This window comes from Terrapene carolina, unplaced genomic scaffold (assembly GCF_002925995.2).
Source record: "Terrapene carolina triunguis isolate 2854851 unplaced genomic scaffold, T_m_triunguis-2.0 Scaffold24, whole genome shotgun sequence".
Taxonomy (NCBI): Eukaryota; Metazoa; Chordata; order Testudines; family Emydidae; genus Terrapene; species Terrapene triunguis.
In genome coordinates this window covers 427,568-443,002 of record NW_020664375.1, presented here as the reverse complement: position 1 = coordinate 443,002, position 15,435 = coordinate 427,568, and the positions used below count along the sequence as shown (strand labels likewise).

Here is a 15,435-nt window from a genome sequence, read left to right as displayed (position 1 = left end):
TTGTTGCTCCCATTGCAGAGGGGTCCCATCCCTGCAGGGCAGGGCCAGGAGGAAGTGGGATGAAGCTCAGGCGAGATGCTTCCACTGAGGCCCGGTCTACTCCTAAAACATAGGATGACCTAGCTATGCTGCTCAGGGGTGTGAAATATCCACACCCTGAGAAAGATAATTAAACCAACCTTCGCCCAGCTGTAGACACTGCTAGACTGACGGAAGAATTCTTCCATCAACCTAGCTACCACCTCTTGAGGGGGGTGGATTTACCACAATGATGGAAAAATCCCTTCCATTGCTGTAGCAAGTGTCTGCACCACCGCGCTATGGCAGCATAGCTGCAGTGCCATAGCTGTGTTGCTGTAGCACTTGTAGTGTAGACATACTCTGAGAGACCAGTGTGTGTTTGGAGCCCCAGCGAGTGACCTGTGTTTGCACCGTACGGCCCCGAAGGGTCCCATTGCAGAAGCAGTTTGGAGGGGTCTGAAGGGGTGACTTGTAACCTGACTCAATAAGACCCTAGCTATTGTGGGGTTGGGCGCCCATTACATACATAACATAAAGGGACAGATTGTAGTCAGATAAAAGCAAACGGATATTCATTGTGGGTGCTGTGTATATAAGAATCCCAGGGGGAGAGGGAGGAATCCTATGGAAATAGCATGATGGACCTGAAAGTGAATCCTAGGAGTGAGGTCCTGTTGAGGGAGCAGGGTGGATGCTGGAAGGCTGAAACCCTGCAAAATGGGAACCTATTGGGTGATTAGTGTGAAGCCCATGGAGAATGATGGAAGCAGCGCGCGTGCCTGCCCGCAGGGATGAATCAGAAATGGGAGGAGGTCCTATCAGGGGAAAGCCAGAGAGAGAGGGCATCATTTTGGAGTAGCCAGGAGGGTGCTATGAGGGTAAAGTCCAGGAAAAGGGGTTTCCACTGGGAGAGAAGCTTTTTGCTCTGTGTTTGTGCAGCACCTAACACAATGGAGTCCTGGTCTGTGTCTAGGCTCCTAGGTGCTACGGTAATACAAATAAAAATAAATCAATTTGAGGAGAGAAATGCTAGTGCTGGGGGTTGAAGATCAGAAAATAATGATTTATCTCAGGGAAGAGTCTGTGGGGAAAAGCAGGTAAGTGAGGTCTTATTGGGCTTGTGCAGTGTATGTTTGTGTGCAGGTATGTGAATGAACTCCAGCTGGGAGATAGCTGGATGTGAACTGGGGTTAATCCAGGAGATGTCTGGGAGAGGCGGTTTTATGGTGAAAGCATTTTATATATTATGGGGGAAAGGGAGAAGAGGATGGGGAATTTGAAGCCCAGGGTCCTGCAGCAGAACAGCTCATCACCTATTCAGCTTCTCTTTCTTTGTTTCTCCCAGGAATTGTTCTTCCAAAAGGTTCTACTCCAGTTGCTCTTAGACCCCTACTGCTTCAGCCAATATGAAGCCAGTTCCACTGAACTCACTCCACTCTATGTCCACAATATGCAGCATGGAGATGATTCTAAAAGCCATTTGGTAGCTCCAGAGCAGCTCGAGGATGAGAATGGGATCCAATTTCATATCCACCAGGCAAACGGCATCAGGATCTGTGACCGCTTCCTGCTTGGCCTCTGCAAAGGGGAGAGATGCCAGCTTCACCACACATGCTACCCTTACCACTGGCAGGTGATGCGGAAGAAGAAAGGAGTGTGGCAGAGCATGAATGAATCGGCTCAGCAGCACCTGGAGAAACTTTACAGCAATGTAAATGACTCACTAGTTACACTGGTGGAAAAGTAAGTGACAGAAAAACTCCAGACCCAACGTCTCCCAGAAGGCAACTCTTAGCTGCTCTTGTCCTAGACAACCCCCTCCCCCCACACACCCAACTGGAATAGTGGTGCTTTAGAAGTAGAAAGTTCATAACTACTCCAGTCATGCCCTATCCCAACAGGGGGTGCTTATGGAATAGTGCAGGAGCACTAATTCTAGGGAAATCATAGCGAAGGCTAAGATTTCGTCATAGTTATTTTTAGTAAAAGTCACAGACAGGTCATGGGCAATAAACAAAAATTCATGGAAACTGTGACCTGTCTGTGACTTTTGGTGTTGCAGCTCCATGGTTTCCCCCACCACCGTGGTGGGTGGCAGCTGCAGGGTTCCCCCTCCCTCCCCTCACGCAAGGCTGTCGCCAGCCACTGGAACCCTGAGGAGGGTCCCCTGAGGAAGCTGTCACCTGTGGCTGGAACCCTGCGGGGGGACCCTGAGGAGGCTGTCGCCTATCACTGGAACCCTGCCAAAGCCCTGCTGGTTGCCAGCTTCAGTCCCACAGCCCCAGGGGCTGAGGCAGAAAATGTCATAAAGGTCTCTGGAAGTCACAGATTCTGTGACTTCTGTGACCTCCATGACATAAATGACATGACATTGATCATAGCTACTCCAATCTCAGCCTTTCCCAGCTACAGACGCAATATGGTACAGGGCAACTGTCTGTAGACTCAGACCATGTCCACACAACAGCTACAACTGCAATTTTGTTACTGGTTAGAGGCATGCTCCATTTAATCTGTTACAATCAGGGCCGGCTCCAGGCACCAGCCTGGCAAGCAGGTGCTTGGGGCGGCCACTCCGGAGAGGGATGGCAGGTCCAGCCATTCGGCGGCAATTCGGCGGACGGTCCCTCACTCCCGCTCGGAGCGAAGGACCTTCCGCCAAATTGCCGCCGCAGATCGCGATCACGGCTTTTGTTTTTTTTGGGCTGCTTGGGGCGGCCAAAACCCTGGAGCCGGCCCTGGTTACAATGTAAACAGTTTGGGTTGTATCCATTCAACTGCTTTTCTGCCATCACAACTGTGATTTTGCATCAATAAATAATGCTCTGCCTAGCCATGTTTTTATGAGCCTATTCTAGGAAACTACACCACAGTGCCCAAAATGCAATAGGGGCACCAAGGCAGTGGGTATTTTTTTTAACCCACACATGCTTTCTGAGTAGGATTATCAGATTTCATATGCAATCCCATAATCCTGCTTCAAAGGTTGCAGTGTCCATTTTCCATCATGCAAACCAACCAGGTACTTCAGTGAGATCTATCCTCCAGCTTCTGGAGATTTTTATTCTTCCAGACTGTCAAGCAGCAATGATACCAGAATACAAAACACTCTGAGGTGGTTCCTGAAAAGGAGGCAGAGCTAAATGAATTACATACATTGCTTGTGATTTAGGACTAAGAACAATGAATGTCAGGAAAGTTCTCCATGGTCCCAGATGAATATTTTAAAGAAGTTACAAACCAAGACATCATTTGTACATTGGCCAAGTCGAGACTCCAGTAACAGACTCTGCAGCAGCAGCAGTTAGCACCAGTGTTGGCACCCTGACCCCATTACCTAAATAAACTGTAGGCTAACTCATCAATCAACTACATAACATTTTTTTAAGTGTGACTTGTTTGCAGTATTATGGAGAGATGGGAGCCATGGGCCAGCAGTATCAAAGGGCACATCCATCCTTAACTTGTACTTTGGGTAAATATAGGCTGCAGGTATGGAGAGAGAAAAAACGTTTTCTGTGCTAGGCACTTGGAAGGGTGGAGTTTCCATGCTCACATGAGGACAGTTCTGCCAGCACAGTAACAAGACCACTGAGCATGCACAGGAGCCATTGATATGTTACTGCTTTACCCCAAGTGCATCCATACCACAAATTGCATTTAGAAACATGCAATAGTAAGGGTGTAAAAATAATACCTGAATCATACACATCCTCACTCCGTGTTCCCTATCCTCCAATAGTTCCTCTGCTTTGGGTTCCTGGCTGTCCGTAAGATTCACTAATTCTGTGGTCAGTCTGGTTAGGAGCACTCACACTAGGGTGACCAGATGTCCTGATTTTATAGGGACAGTCCTGATTTTTGGGTCTTTTTCTTATATAGGCTTCTATTAGCCCTCACCCCCTGCCCTGATTTTTCACACTTGCTGTCTGGTCGCCCTAACTCACACATAGTTGCCAGAAACTGGATTGAGCCTTCGAAGACTTTTTCCCAGCAGTGCATGGCAGTCTGTCAGATATCTACCACTCTCTGCAAGATGATCAAAGATCTACTGTTACATCTTCTGACTGAGTTTTGCTAAATTCAAAATGGACAAGATGTCCTCCTCTTTCCAATACCTAGAAATCCTTGGTCCAAAGTAGGGATCAAGACCTATGTCTTAACTTTTCCACAATAGAGAAGTAGTAGATGTTCTTAGATATTAAGTGCTGGGCGGCAGCAAACAACCCTAATATAGATAGATGCAGGAGTTTTGTAATTCATGAATCTGAATAGTGTGAATTCTATGTCCAGTAAAACAAATTACAAACATTTTTAAATCAGCCTGTTTCCAGCTGACATAGCCATGGAAGAGATAATCAAGTAATTAGTGGGTTGGACCATACAGCAAAACTAACATAAATCTAATTAGTAACAGGAAAAGATCCATCTGCCAGATCAGGAAATTAGCAATGATAGTACCCAGTTCAAATTAACACACTATTCACTGATTATTAACCTTGTGCTGTTTTTAGGCAACTACACCCTCTAACTGGTTAAAAGAAGGGTAAAATTTGTTGTATGGATTAGGGTTGCCAGGGTGTCTGGTTTTCGACTGGAACGCCCGGTCAAAAAGGGAACCTGGCGGCTCCGGTCAGCACTGCCAACCAGGCCGTTAAAAGTCCGGTCAACGGTGCTGCGAGGCTAAGGCAGGCTAGTCCCTACCTGTCCTGTCTCCGCAATGCACCCCAGAAGCGGCCAGCACGTTCAGCTCCTAGGCAAGGGGACCAGGGAGCTCCATGCACTGTCCCCGCCCTGAGCACCGTCTCCATATTCCCATTGGCCAGGAACCATGGCCAATGGGAGCTGTGAGGGTGGTGTCTGCAGGCAAGAGCAGTGCACTGAGCCTCCTGGCCCCTGCACCTAGGAGCTGGACCTGCTGGCCGCTTCTGGGGCACAGTGCAGGGCCAGGGCAGGCAGGGAGCCTGCCTTAGCCTCGCTGCGCCGTCAACTGGGAGCCGCCTGAAGTAAGCCCGTGCCCCAAGCCCAAGCCCCAACCCCCTGACCCAGTCTCCCCAAACCTGGAACCCCCTCCCACACCCCCAAACCCCTCATCCCCAGCCCCACCCCAGAGCCTGCACCCCCAGCAGGAGCCCTCACCCCCTCCTGCACCCTAACCCCCTGCTGCAACCCACAGCCCTCTCCTGCACTCTGAATCCCTCTGCCCCAACCCCCAGCATGGAGCCCACTCCTGCACCCCAACCCCCTGATCACCATCCCCATCCCAGAGCCCGTGCTCCCAGCAGGAGCCCTCACCCCCACCTGCACCCCAACCCCCTGCCCCAACCCGCAGCCCCCTCCCGCACTCAGTCCCTCGGCCCCACCCTAAACCCCATCCTGTACCCCAAACCCCTCATCCGTGGCCCCACCCCAGAGCTTGCACCCTCAGTTAGAGCCCTCACCCCCCCATACCCCAGCACCCTGCCCCAGCCCCAGCCCAGTGAAAGTGAGTGAGGGTGGGGGAGAGCCAGCCACCAAGGGAGGGAGAATGTAGTGAGTGGGGGTGGGGCCTCGGGGATGGGGCTGGGCTACGGTGTTCGGTTTTGTGTGTTTAGAAAGTTGGCAACCCTAGTATGGATGTGGTTTCAGATAGTCCAACTTTGGTAATCAACCATAAAAGCTAGAAAATTAATTTAAAAAAGAAGTAGTTTCTGTGCTGCAGATTCTGATTGTGAGATGTGAGAGAGCAGCTTGTCCAACTACCCCAGCCTGAAATCTGGTTGTGCATAGTCCTATAAGAGCACATTCTTTTTGGATGTGCTGTAGGAAGCAACGCAGGAGCACTGGCTGTATGGGGAGCTCCAAACTACTCTGTTCTCAGCATCTCTCAGCAGGAGGTGCTGTGGGGTATGGTGCAAGAGTAATGATGCTTGCTCGTGCTTCAACACCAGTTTCTTTCAGCAGGAGAATCTCTTCCGAGTTCTGTTTCTTCCACAGGGATGGTTCAAAAGGCAAAGTCAACCTAAATGTGATGGAACAGTACTCCTTTGGTCCTTATGGCAAAATACAGCGACTCTCCAACACCCATGATCCACAGCAGAACCCACATCTCCACACAGAGTGGCACATGTATTGGCTTGATGAAACCAATTGGAAGGAATATGAGGAGGTCAGGAGAGAAAGAGGCAAAGGTGATGCCCTCCAGGGCAGAGTTGGGAGTTGCAATGTGGGAAGTAGTGTATGAGAGTAGAACTGGATTATTATAGGAAAACTGACCTTCTTCCTTATCATTTTCTGATTCCATCTCTTCTCCCCCTCCCCCCAATTTCTCTCTCTGCATAGCCAATTTCCCAAGAAATCATTAATGCCTTTGAGAGTGACTTACAAAGCTATAGCTTCAGTCACGAAGGCCAACAGTATACTCTAGATTTGAAGAACCTTATACAAACTAACTCAACAACAGAACAAAAGTCATCCATTCAGTGCCGTCCTGCCTACCACACACCTATCGACATGGTTCCACATCTGCGGTAAGTAACTCCACCTGCAATACATTTTTTTAGAGGGAGTAAGTGGCATTCAGATAATTATATAGGGAACTGGTGAGGGCACCTATATATTTAAATTGCTTAACACATTCTATTGTAAAGGATTATTGTGATGTTTTGAGAGAAGTTCTCACACATCCATTGTTTTTAGCAGGCCTTTGATATAAAGCAGAGAGAAAGCCCTTGGGCTAGAGAAGTTCCTTTCTTTTCTCCCTGAAATTTCCATTCAGGTTTAGCTTATTTACAGACTGTCTGCCATTTCCCTTCTCTCACTTGCCTTCCTAAGGAAAATGTTGGCAGTATGCCATGATAACACCACAAATATTCTAAGGACAGGCCCATGCCACTGACAAAGCAGCAGCATCACAAGCTCCTCTGGGAGCTACTGGAGTAGCAGGAGGTGGGAAGAAGGCAAGCCCAGGCTTCCCCCCACAGCCATCTCTCTCCCTGGACTGAGCATGAATGACTGTACATGACAATGAATGGTCACTGGGTGAAGGAATGAGGGTGACAATGGTTTTCCTAGTGGTTAGGGCACTCACCTTGGATATAGAAGGCCTATGTTAAAGTCTCTGCTCCAATGACTAATCAATTATACAAAGTGGAGCAGCTTCAACAGAAAAGCTTGAGAGAGACCTGTCCTGGAATACCTATAGCCCATTTGTTAGGGTGCTCACCTTCAGTGAGGAAGACCCAGCTCCATATCCCTTCCCCACATCAGGCAAACCCAGTCTCCCACATCTGGGCTAAAAGTCATAAGGTATTGTAGTGCATTGTTGTGTTGAATCTCACCCTTTAAAAATGCCCAGAAACAGAACACTTTGGGCCAAACAAGATGTTTAATTTGACCCAAAACATCTTTTTGATTCACCAAAATTTTTCACAATTTTTAGATTTGGTTCAACCAAACCAACTTTTTTGGGAGGGAGTGGAAGGGTAATGCCAGCAAACTGAAAAAATCAGTTTTTTGCCCAGCTCTAGTTGCAATGTCAAGAATTTGAAAGTTATGAAAGCCTGTGCAACCTTAATTCATCCTCTTTGTACATATGCATTATGACCGGGAAACTTTGAAATTAGTTTTTTTGTAAGTAATTATCATATATAATACAGTAGTGCCGAGATCAAGATTTGGGCCCCTGTGCTAGGCACTCTACAAACACAGTAAGACAGTCTCTGCCTCAAAGATCTTATAGTCTAAATTAAAACAAGGTGGAACATGGGGGTGTGAGGATAGGATGGGAAGATGAAGGTAACCAGAACATATTAAAACCAAACAAATATTTGTCCTATTCACTTCTTAGGACACTCCCAAATGGTTGTAGGGGACATCTCCATCCTTATGCTGCCAACATCCCTGGGGAGGATCCCACTGATGGGTACTCTGGACCATATCCTGCATCATGGATCTCATGCCCCTCAGAAGGACCCACTTATGTGCAACATGAAATAGCACCATCAGAAGCAGTGTACCGCACAGTTTATACTCTCTTCCACAAATCTCTCTCAGAGGATACATTTCTGGTGTTAGGGATTTACAGGATCAGGCAGGAGTATCTTTGGCAAAAATACAGCAGGTATAAAGAGGAATACAGAGCTGGTGCTAGGCATAAGCAGATTAAGCAATTGCTTAGGGCTCCGAGCAGCTCAAGGAGGCCCCCCATTAATTATTAGTATGTGTTGGGGGGGGGGGGATATTCCTGCTTAGTGCCCCCAGTGGGCTAAACCCAGCACTGGAGGAATACATGAGGTTATAGAATGTACCATGGGATCTAGGTTGGGAATAGTGCATTGCAGATCCTGGTGTCCTCAAAAATCTTGGAACCTGAATCTCAGATGTGCTAGTACCCTAGAAAGAAGATCCTGCTGTGCTTGGTGGCAAACCATAGATCTTATCACTAATAAACTGAATGCAGATCCTACTGTACTAGAGTGAACATGTTTGTCAGTGGGTGAATCTTAATGCACTGGTGAGTGCATAATGGCTTTTGATGGGTGATCTTTGAGCTTAGGTGGAGTAGAACTTGTGCACAACAGTGATCATACACAGGTGTGGGTGTGATTAGTTATGTGGGGTGTCTTCTGCTCTCTCAAATGATAGCTGACTGAACCCTTAGTGCTTAGAATTCAGGATTTGTTTTTTTAGATATTGAGTAAGCAGGGAGGAATGAGAACATAAAAGTAGGACTAGGTCTCCAATTCTGTCCCAGCCCCTTAGCAAATGTTCCCTCACAGCAGTAACCATAACTCTGTGTTTGTGTTCTTTTCTCTGCTCAGTCAGAAGGAAATAATGTCCCGAGGACTCTCAACAGAAGAGAAAAAACAGCTAGAACAGCATCTCTTCCATGGCCCCTCAGCAGACAGCAAGAACTCCATCTGTCAGGTGGGCTTTGACCCTCGTCTCTCAGGACAGCATCTTGCTGCCTTTGGCAAAGGCAGCTATTTTGTCAAGAACGCCCAGTACTCAAATGGATTTTGTACAGCATGCAAGGCTGGGCTGCGCTATATGTTTCTGGCAAAGGTCCTGGTGGGAAAGTCTGCTGTAGGGAATGCTAGTTACTGTCAACCCCCAACAATAAGGTCTAGTGGCCCACCCTTTGATTCATGTGTTGATTCCACTTCCAGCATCTACGTGATCTTTAACAGTAGCCAGTCCTACCCATATTTCCTGATCCGCTACAAGCTGTTTTCCGACCCTGTTGCAACAGATGGTTCATAATTAGAGCTGGCCAAAAAATTTTGTGCACAACTTTTTTTTTTCCCCACTGAAAAATGCAGATTCAGGTCAACTGAAACAATTTGCAAATTCAGGTCAGTTTCAGTGAATTGTTTCAGTCACGGGAAAAGAATTTCAGAAACGTTAGAACAGTTCATTTCTGGAATGAAACATTTCAACTTTTCTTTTTTGGAAAGATGTTTCATTTCAGATTTTCCCTCAATGGTATTTAAAAACACTTCAAACCCCTCAAAATCAAAATGAAACGTTGATATTTTGGTTCATAGAAACATTTTGTTTCAGGTTGACCCAAAGCATTCCCCCCCCCATTTTTCTGGTTTGGCCACTGAATCAGAAATCAGTTATTCATACTGCTCTATTCATAAAGCATTTGATACAAAGAACAACCCTCATGGTGGCTTTGCTGATCAGAACAACCACCCCAGGGGTGTCGGGATCTGTTTTGTGTCCTCCACACTCCTCTCATTAAAGCATACGCCTTCTAAAATGTTCAGTAAAACATCCCAGGGGCATACGCAGCAAGGGTTTGCTACCGGTGCATGTGACCTTTCCAATATACATTATCAGAGAGTCTCCCTTTGTTCCTCTTAGAATCCTGACAGTCTACTCCACCCCTTCCCACCCTGACTTCCACTTCATTGTTGGTATCTCTTTGGGTATATCTACACAACAGCTGTTTAAAATAACAGTTTAATTCCCAGCTCAGGTACAGATACATGAACTAGCACACTAAAAACAGCAGCGTAGTTGCCGTGGCACAGGTGGCAGCTCGGCCTAGCCACCCGAGTACACACCCAGGAGGTTGGACGGGATTGTATTTGGACAGCTAGCCCAAGCCGCTGTCTGTGTCACCATGCCACGGTGTTATTTTTAGGCACTAGCTCAAGCAGAGCTAGCGCGTGTATGTCTACCCACACTGAGAATCACACCTCCCAGCTGCTGCATAGACATACCCTTTCTGTGTTAGCTACATTGAGATGAGAACACCTGCACAGGACCCACCACCAGAAGCCATTCAAATGCGGTTTTATTCACAGGCCAGAAGAAGGAACCCTTCCCTCCTGGATTTCTTGTGGGTTTTAAAGAATATCTTTTCCCCAACAATTGCAATATAGAAAAGTTCTGGCTTATAAAATACTATTCTCCTTCCCTCCCACACATGCTCCAAAATACCCCCCCTGCCCTGTTCTTTACTGATCACAGTTACATGTTGTCATATTGCTTGCTAAGGTCTCCTGTTTCAGTGATTGTTTTAAAAATACTGCTACTCTGCTATTTAGAACTGTTTGCATTTTTTTGCTTTTAAATCAATTAGATGTGTGATATTTGTTTAAGGAATTGTGTGTGAGAGAGAGTGAGAGAGAGAAAGAGAGACGGTGTGAGGACAAATACAAGAGATTATGTGGGAGTGGATGTTAAGCGATTTCCTGTGTCTGATGGATCATGTGGAGATAGGGTGACCAGACAGCAAGTGTGAAAAATCGGGATGGGGGTAGGGGGTAATAGGAGCCTATATAAGAAAAAGACCCAAAAATCGGGACTGTCCCTATAAAATCGGTACATCTGGTCACCCTATGTGGAGAGCACAGGCTGGATCTTTGGCTTTTTCCCAGCAGCTGTAAGAACAGGCAGGTCATGACTTGCTCTAGCCAAGTGCTCCCTCTCACAGTTTCTGGAACTCTCCCTTGTGCTAGTTCCCTCTACCTGAGCCACAAAACCACTTGCAAACAGCCAGAGCCTGGCTGTTAGGAACTGGCCAGTGTCCTGTGGGTTACTCTACTCATTTTTAAACACTCTCTCTAATTGTAAAAATTGTTCATTGATACTGTGTATTGTTAGTCTAAACATTATTATATGTTATACTGGTTTCTTATATTTAAAAATAGCTTTCAAAATAGTACTAGTTTGATGCTTAGAATTGTGGGTGACAATTTAAACATAAAAACATATTTTAAAAAGATAAAAACAGTTTGATCTGATGAAAACAAAGCATGCCTTCCACTTAGCTCAGTCACTGGTTAATTTGTGTTCTACCACATACAGCCTGGAGAAAAAAAAGCAGAAAAAATAGTGGTTTTTAATTTTTTTTAAATGTATACAATAGTGCAAATGTCCAAGATGTTTTGGGGTTTTTTTTCTTTAATGTCCAAACAATTCTCTTTTTCCTGAGACTAAGTAGAGGAATTTTTGCCTAGAAGGAATTATTGAGAAAGTTAGGGGTTGAAAATATGGGCTGTGTCATGGGGCGTATCACTCATCACCAGACTGGCACCTCCTCTTGGTCAGTCTGGGGATAAGCTCGAGGCTGATGCACATGTCCATGGTCTACACACCATCCCTCCATCTCTGCATCTGCTTGAAGCCCCTCTTGCAGCTTCAGGAACTGCAGTGCTCTCTTCGCGACTCAGCGCTCCAGCTGTGCTATCATCTGTGTTTCCCCCTTCCGGGGATTAGTGTCACAGTCCAATAATCATGCCACTTCCCTGTGGCAAGTGGCAGGGACCTGGGCCTGCCCACCACTCCAGGTTCCAGCCCAGGGAACCTGTGGGATAGCAGCCTCCCGCTGAGCCTCTAGAGCCTCTCAACATTGCTACGATCCCCTGGGCTACTTCCCCATGGCCCCAGCACCTTCTTCACCCTTGCCTCAGGGCACTCAGCTGCTCATCCCCTGCAGCTCACCAGGAGCTCCCCCAGTCCCTGCCACCAACTGCTCTGTCCAAGATGCTTCCTATTCTCTCAGCCTCTCAGGAACACAGTGCCCACTCCCTGAGCACCCAGCAACCACTGACCTCAACTCTGAGCTACAGCTCCTTTTATGTAAGCCTTCTGGGCCCTGATTGGCTGCTCCTTGCAGCCTCTCTCCTATTGGCTGCACCCCAGGCAGCCTCTCTAGGCTGCTCAGAGGACTCACCTCCACTGCTGCCTGTTGAGGTTAACCCTTTTTACTCCTTTGTTGGGCAGATGCCTCATCACAGGCTGGAACAGAAAGTCTCCTGCAGCCAACAAGGGAGATATTATTACTGGATTTCCAGATGAAAAAAAAAAAGCGCCCAAATCCTAAAATTATTTCTTATAATTTTAGCTAGTGATTTCCCTGCCAACAAAAATGAATTTTTGAATCTTGACTAACAGTGAACTGGGAGGATTTCAAAGCACTTTATAAATTAACATAAATATTACTATAACATGAATACTAACAACAAAAAGGACAAATTGAAAAAGTACCGTACATCTCTTCTGTAATGCTATATCCACTCTCCTTCGAAACGTAGCAACCATCTCTGCCAACAACAGACCCCAAGAAATTTAATACACAGAAAACAAGGTAATTATATAGCTAGATACAGCACAATAATATCCCCTCAGTAGATTATTCTCATTAGGGCTTTGTCCCAAGTAGTGAAACTTCCACCCTTTCGTAAGAATCTCACTGATATTTCACCTCAATTTTGCTTTGCAGAATTTCCAGAGCTATTGTCCCAAGTATCTAATTTCCCCCCTCCTATTTGTTTTTATCAGGTTCTCTCTAGAAATATGTAGAGACTGTGGGAAACTGTGTGGGACTGAGGTCCAGGAAGCAAGCGTTCAAGAAGCAATAGAAGAGCCAGACTGTTTTCTACCCAGAACAATACCTTAATGCAGGAGAAACCAAAGAATTCAAGTATGTTCACCAAATAGACTTTCCTAAACTCCACTAACACTAATTACAGTGGATGCTGAGAGAACGTATGGTTTTGCCATTGCAAACTGGAGCCATCTTTTTTTTCTTCCTTGTTGTCAAATTACAATATCTGTGTTCACAACAGAAGAATGTAGATAACAAATGTGTATTATATACCATCTATTGCATGGCTTTAGCTACCCATAAAATTTGAGAGTAGCTCAGATTTGTCACAGCAAATGGCTCCAGCTGTTCTGTGAAGATTTTGTTTTTAAATCCAAAGAGGTGTTCCTAAAGAAAGCCTGGATTTGAATCCTTTTGCCCAGGGGAATATTTACAAATATGCAGTTGGTAAAAGTGTTTTGAATACTTTGCTTATGCACTGTGCATAATGACTGGCTTTTCTATTTTCCTCTTTGTTCCCTGCATAAATAGATCTAGCATTTTCTAACTATCCTTGCTGAAAATCTCACAGGCCATTTAATACTGTTGGAAAGCGTTAGAGGTAGTGTGGTTTTTCTTTCTAAAGGAAAGGGAAGTCTCAGCTGAAATAATGATAATTAATTGTTAGATTAGCAGGCACTAGACATGATCATTTTCAGGCCTAAACAAGTTATTAGAGTTTCATAAAACACTCCGATATGTTATTTTACCTTATTAAAATATTGAGAGAGACCAAGGGGGCAGAGGGAGGGAGGTAATGCAGAGCTGAAAAACAGAATGTACATGTTCCTGAGTGCTCTGGATTTCAACTTACTTTTTCACTTTTTTTATCTTTATTGTTTCTCTTAGCTGAGAATGCAGGGACAGTAATGTGCCTAAAAGGGGAGTGGTTACAAATTGCCATATAATTAGGCTTAGCAGAATTCAATTTTTGTTATACTTTTGACAGATGATATCAATGCTTATTTTTAAGTATTTTTTTTTTTAGATTTTTATCAATTTGAATTTTCATAGTTGCAGGAAATTATGGGGGAGGAGGGTCAGATAGTTAAGGATAGAAGAGGTTGAGATTCAAAAAGTCAAAGCTTTATAAACCATTAACACACAAATTGTCAACATCACATGTCAAAATATACAAAGTAAATATCCTTAAATCAACAAATACCATTTTTAAAATTATTCATTTGCTTGTCCATTTGTAACAAGTCTAAGTTGCTGCATTTTGACTCTAAGAAGTTCTCAAGTGGCATTTTTCTTCCTTTGTCCATCTGTAAATTTCAGTTATTATCAATAGAAATATTTTTCGTCAGTTATGAAAGTATGGGGAGATCAACATTTACCGATAATTTATTCCAAGCCTACATATAATACAGATAAGTAAAATTCAATTTGGTTTTGTTTTGAATTACAGTGCTCAACCTTCACTGTATTTTGTGTGCCTCCCCCTTCCCATGTTTCCTGCGTGCTCACACCTGTACTGGCTTTACCCTTTATTGCTGAAGCCTAAGCCCCAGAAACAGGAAAGGATGAGGGGTCTTTAGGGCTACTCTCCTTAAAGGAAAGTCCACCGGTTCGCCACGGACCTTCATAATACGCCTGTTGAAATTTTCACCTTCAAAAGAGGACCAGAAAACCTGACAAAGTCCATCTTTTGTAGCTGGTCAATAATTTTCTAACAGAATAGTTTTCTGTTGGAATTTGCTGATTCCATGAAACAGAAATGTTTGGGGAACTATGAGATTCTGGGGTGCAATCCAGACCAGTGAGGGGCTGTGTCACCCCTACCCAGCAACCTGGGGTGCCTCACAATGATTTCCTGTTGTAGCTTCCAACTTGGCTCTCTCACAAAGAGCATGGTCACACCCTGTGTGTCTATGTATAGCTACAGCTCTGGTCCAGCAACTCTGCCCCCAGCAGCCTGTCAGCAGCACACCAGCCACACACTGGCTTCCAGCAGCCTTGGTTACTACCTGCAGGGTGCCCCCAACACACTCCAAGTCCCAATTTTTTTTAAAAAAAGTGTGTCCCGCACTGTCCAGCCCACTCCTAGGCAGTTCAGATATTTTTAAGTCCATTGCCCTTTTAAAGGGATCAATATATAACAGTTTGCTTCTTTAAATGGAGATACCCCCACAATTCAGTTTAAACACAATATTGGATTAGTTTTGATGAAAAAATAAAACAAGTTTATTTAACTACAAAGAGATAGGTTTTAAGTGAGTGCAAGTACAAGCCTTTAAAGTCAGAAATGGTTACAAGAGAAAAAAAAATAAAATGCTTCTTAGTATTAAGCTTAACAAACTAGACTTGGTTCAAGATAAAATTCCTACCACATGCTCCCAGCAACAGAGCTGACCAATTTTCAGGCCAGGATTTCTCTCAAAGTCAAATGGGCCTGTTTCTTTTGTCTTCTTAGGTGAAAGTGCAAGAGATGGATACCTTGAAGTGTTTTTGCCCTTCCTGTTATAGTCCTTTGAAACACATTTTCCTGAGGGTTACCCCTAGATAAAGTTCATTCCCATTTTGAGATTGGAGTCATAGAGTCTCAT

General features: G+C 45.1%; 1 protein-coding gene across 1 annotated transcript; it reads left to right on the top strand.

Annotated features, from left to right (window-relative positions):
• The first annotated feature begins 1,288 nt into the window (after nt 1-1,288).
• On the top strand, nt 1,289-9,264 carry LOC113406288 (protein mono-ADP-ribosyltransferase TIPARP-like). The gene is made up of 5 exons (XM_026650268.1): nt 1,289-1,764; nt 5,998-6,169; nt 6,343-6,530; nt 7,850-8,122; nt 8,823-9,264. The coding sequence occupies exons 1-5, from the start codon at nt 1,289-1,291 to the stop codon at nt 9,262-9,264; spliced, it is 1,551 nt and encodes a 516-aa protein (XP_026506053.1).
• The last annotated feature ends 6,171 nt before the right edge of the window (nt 9,265-15,435 follow it).

Bases quoted from the DNA above. Each gene is read 5' to 3' on its own strand.
- LOC113406288 (XM_026650268.1), top strand. From the start codon at position 1,289: ATGGGGAATTTGAAGCCCAGGGTCCTGCAGCAGAACAGCTCATCACCT. The intron at 6,170-6,342 runs GTCAGGAGAGAA...CTCTCTGCATAG, and splicing joins ATTGGAAGGAATATGAGGAG to CCAATTTCCCAAGAAATCAT. The intron at 8,123-8,822 runs GTATAAAGAGGA...TTCTCTGCTCAG, and splicing joins CTTTGGCAAAAATACAGCAG to TCAGAAGGAAATAATGTCCC.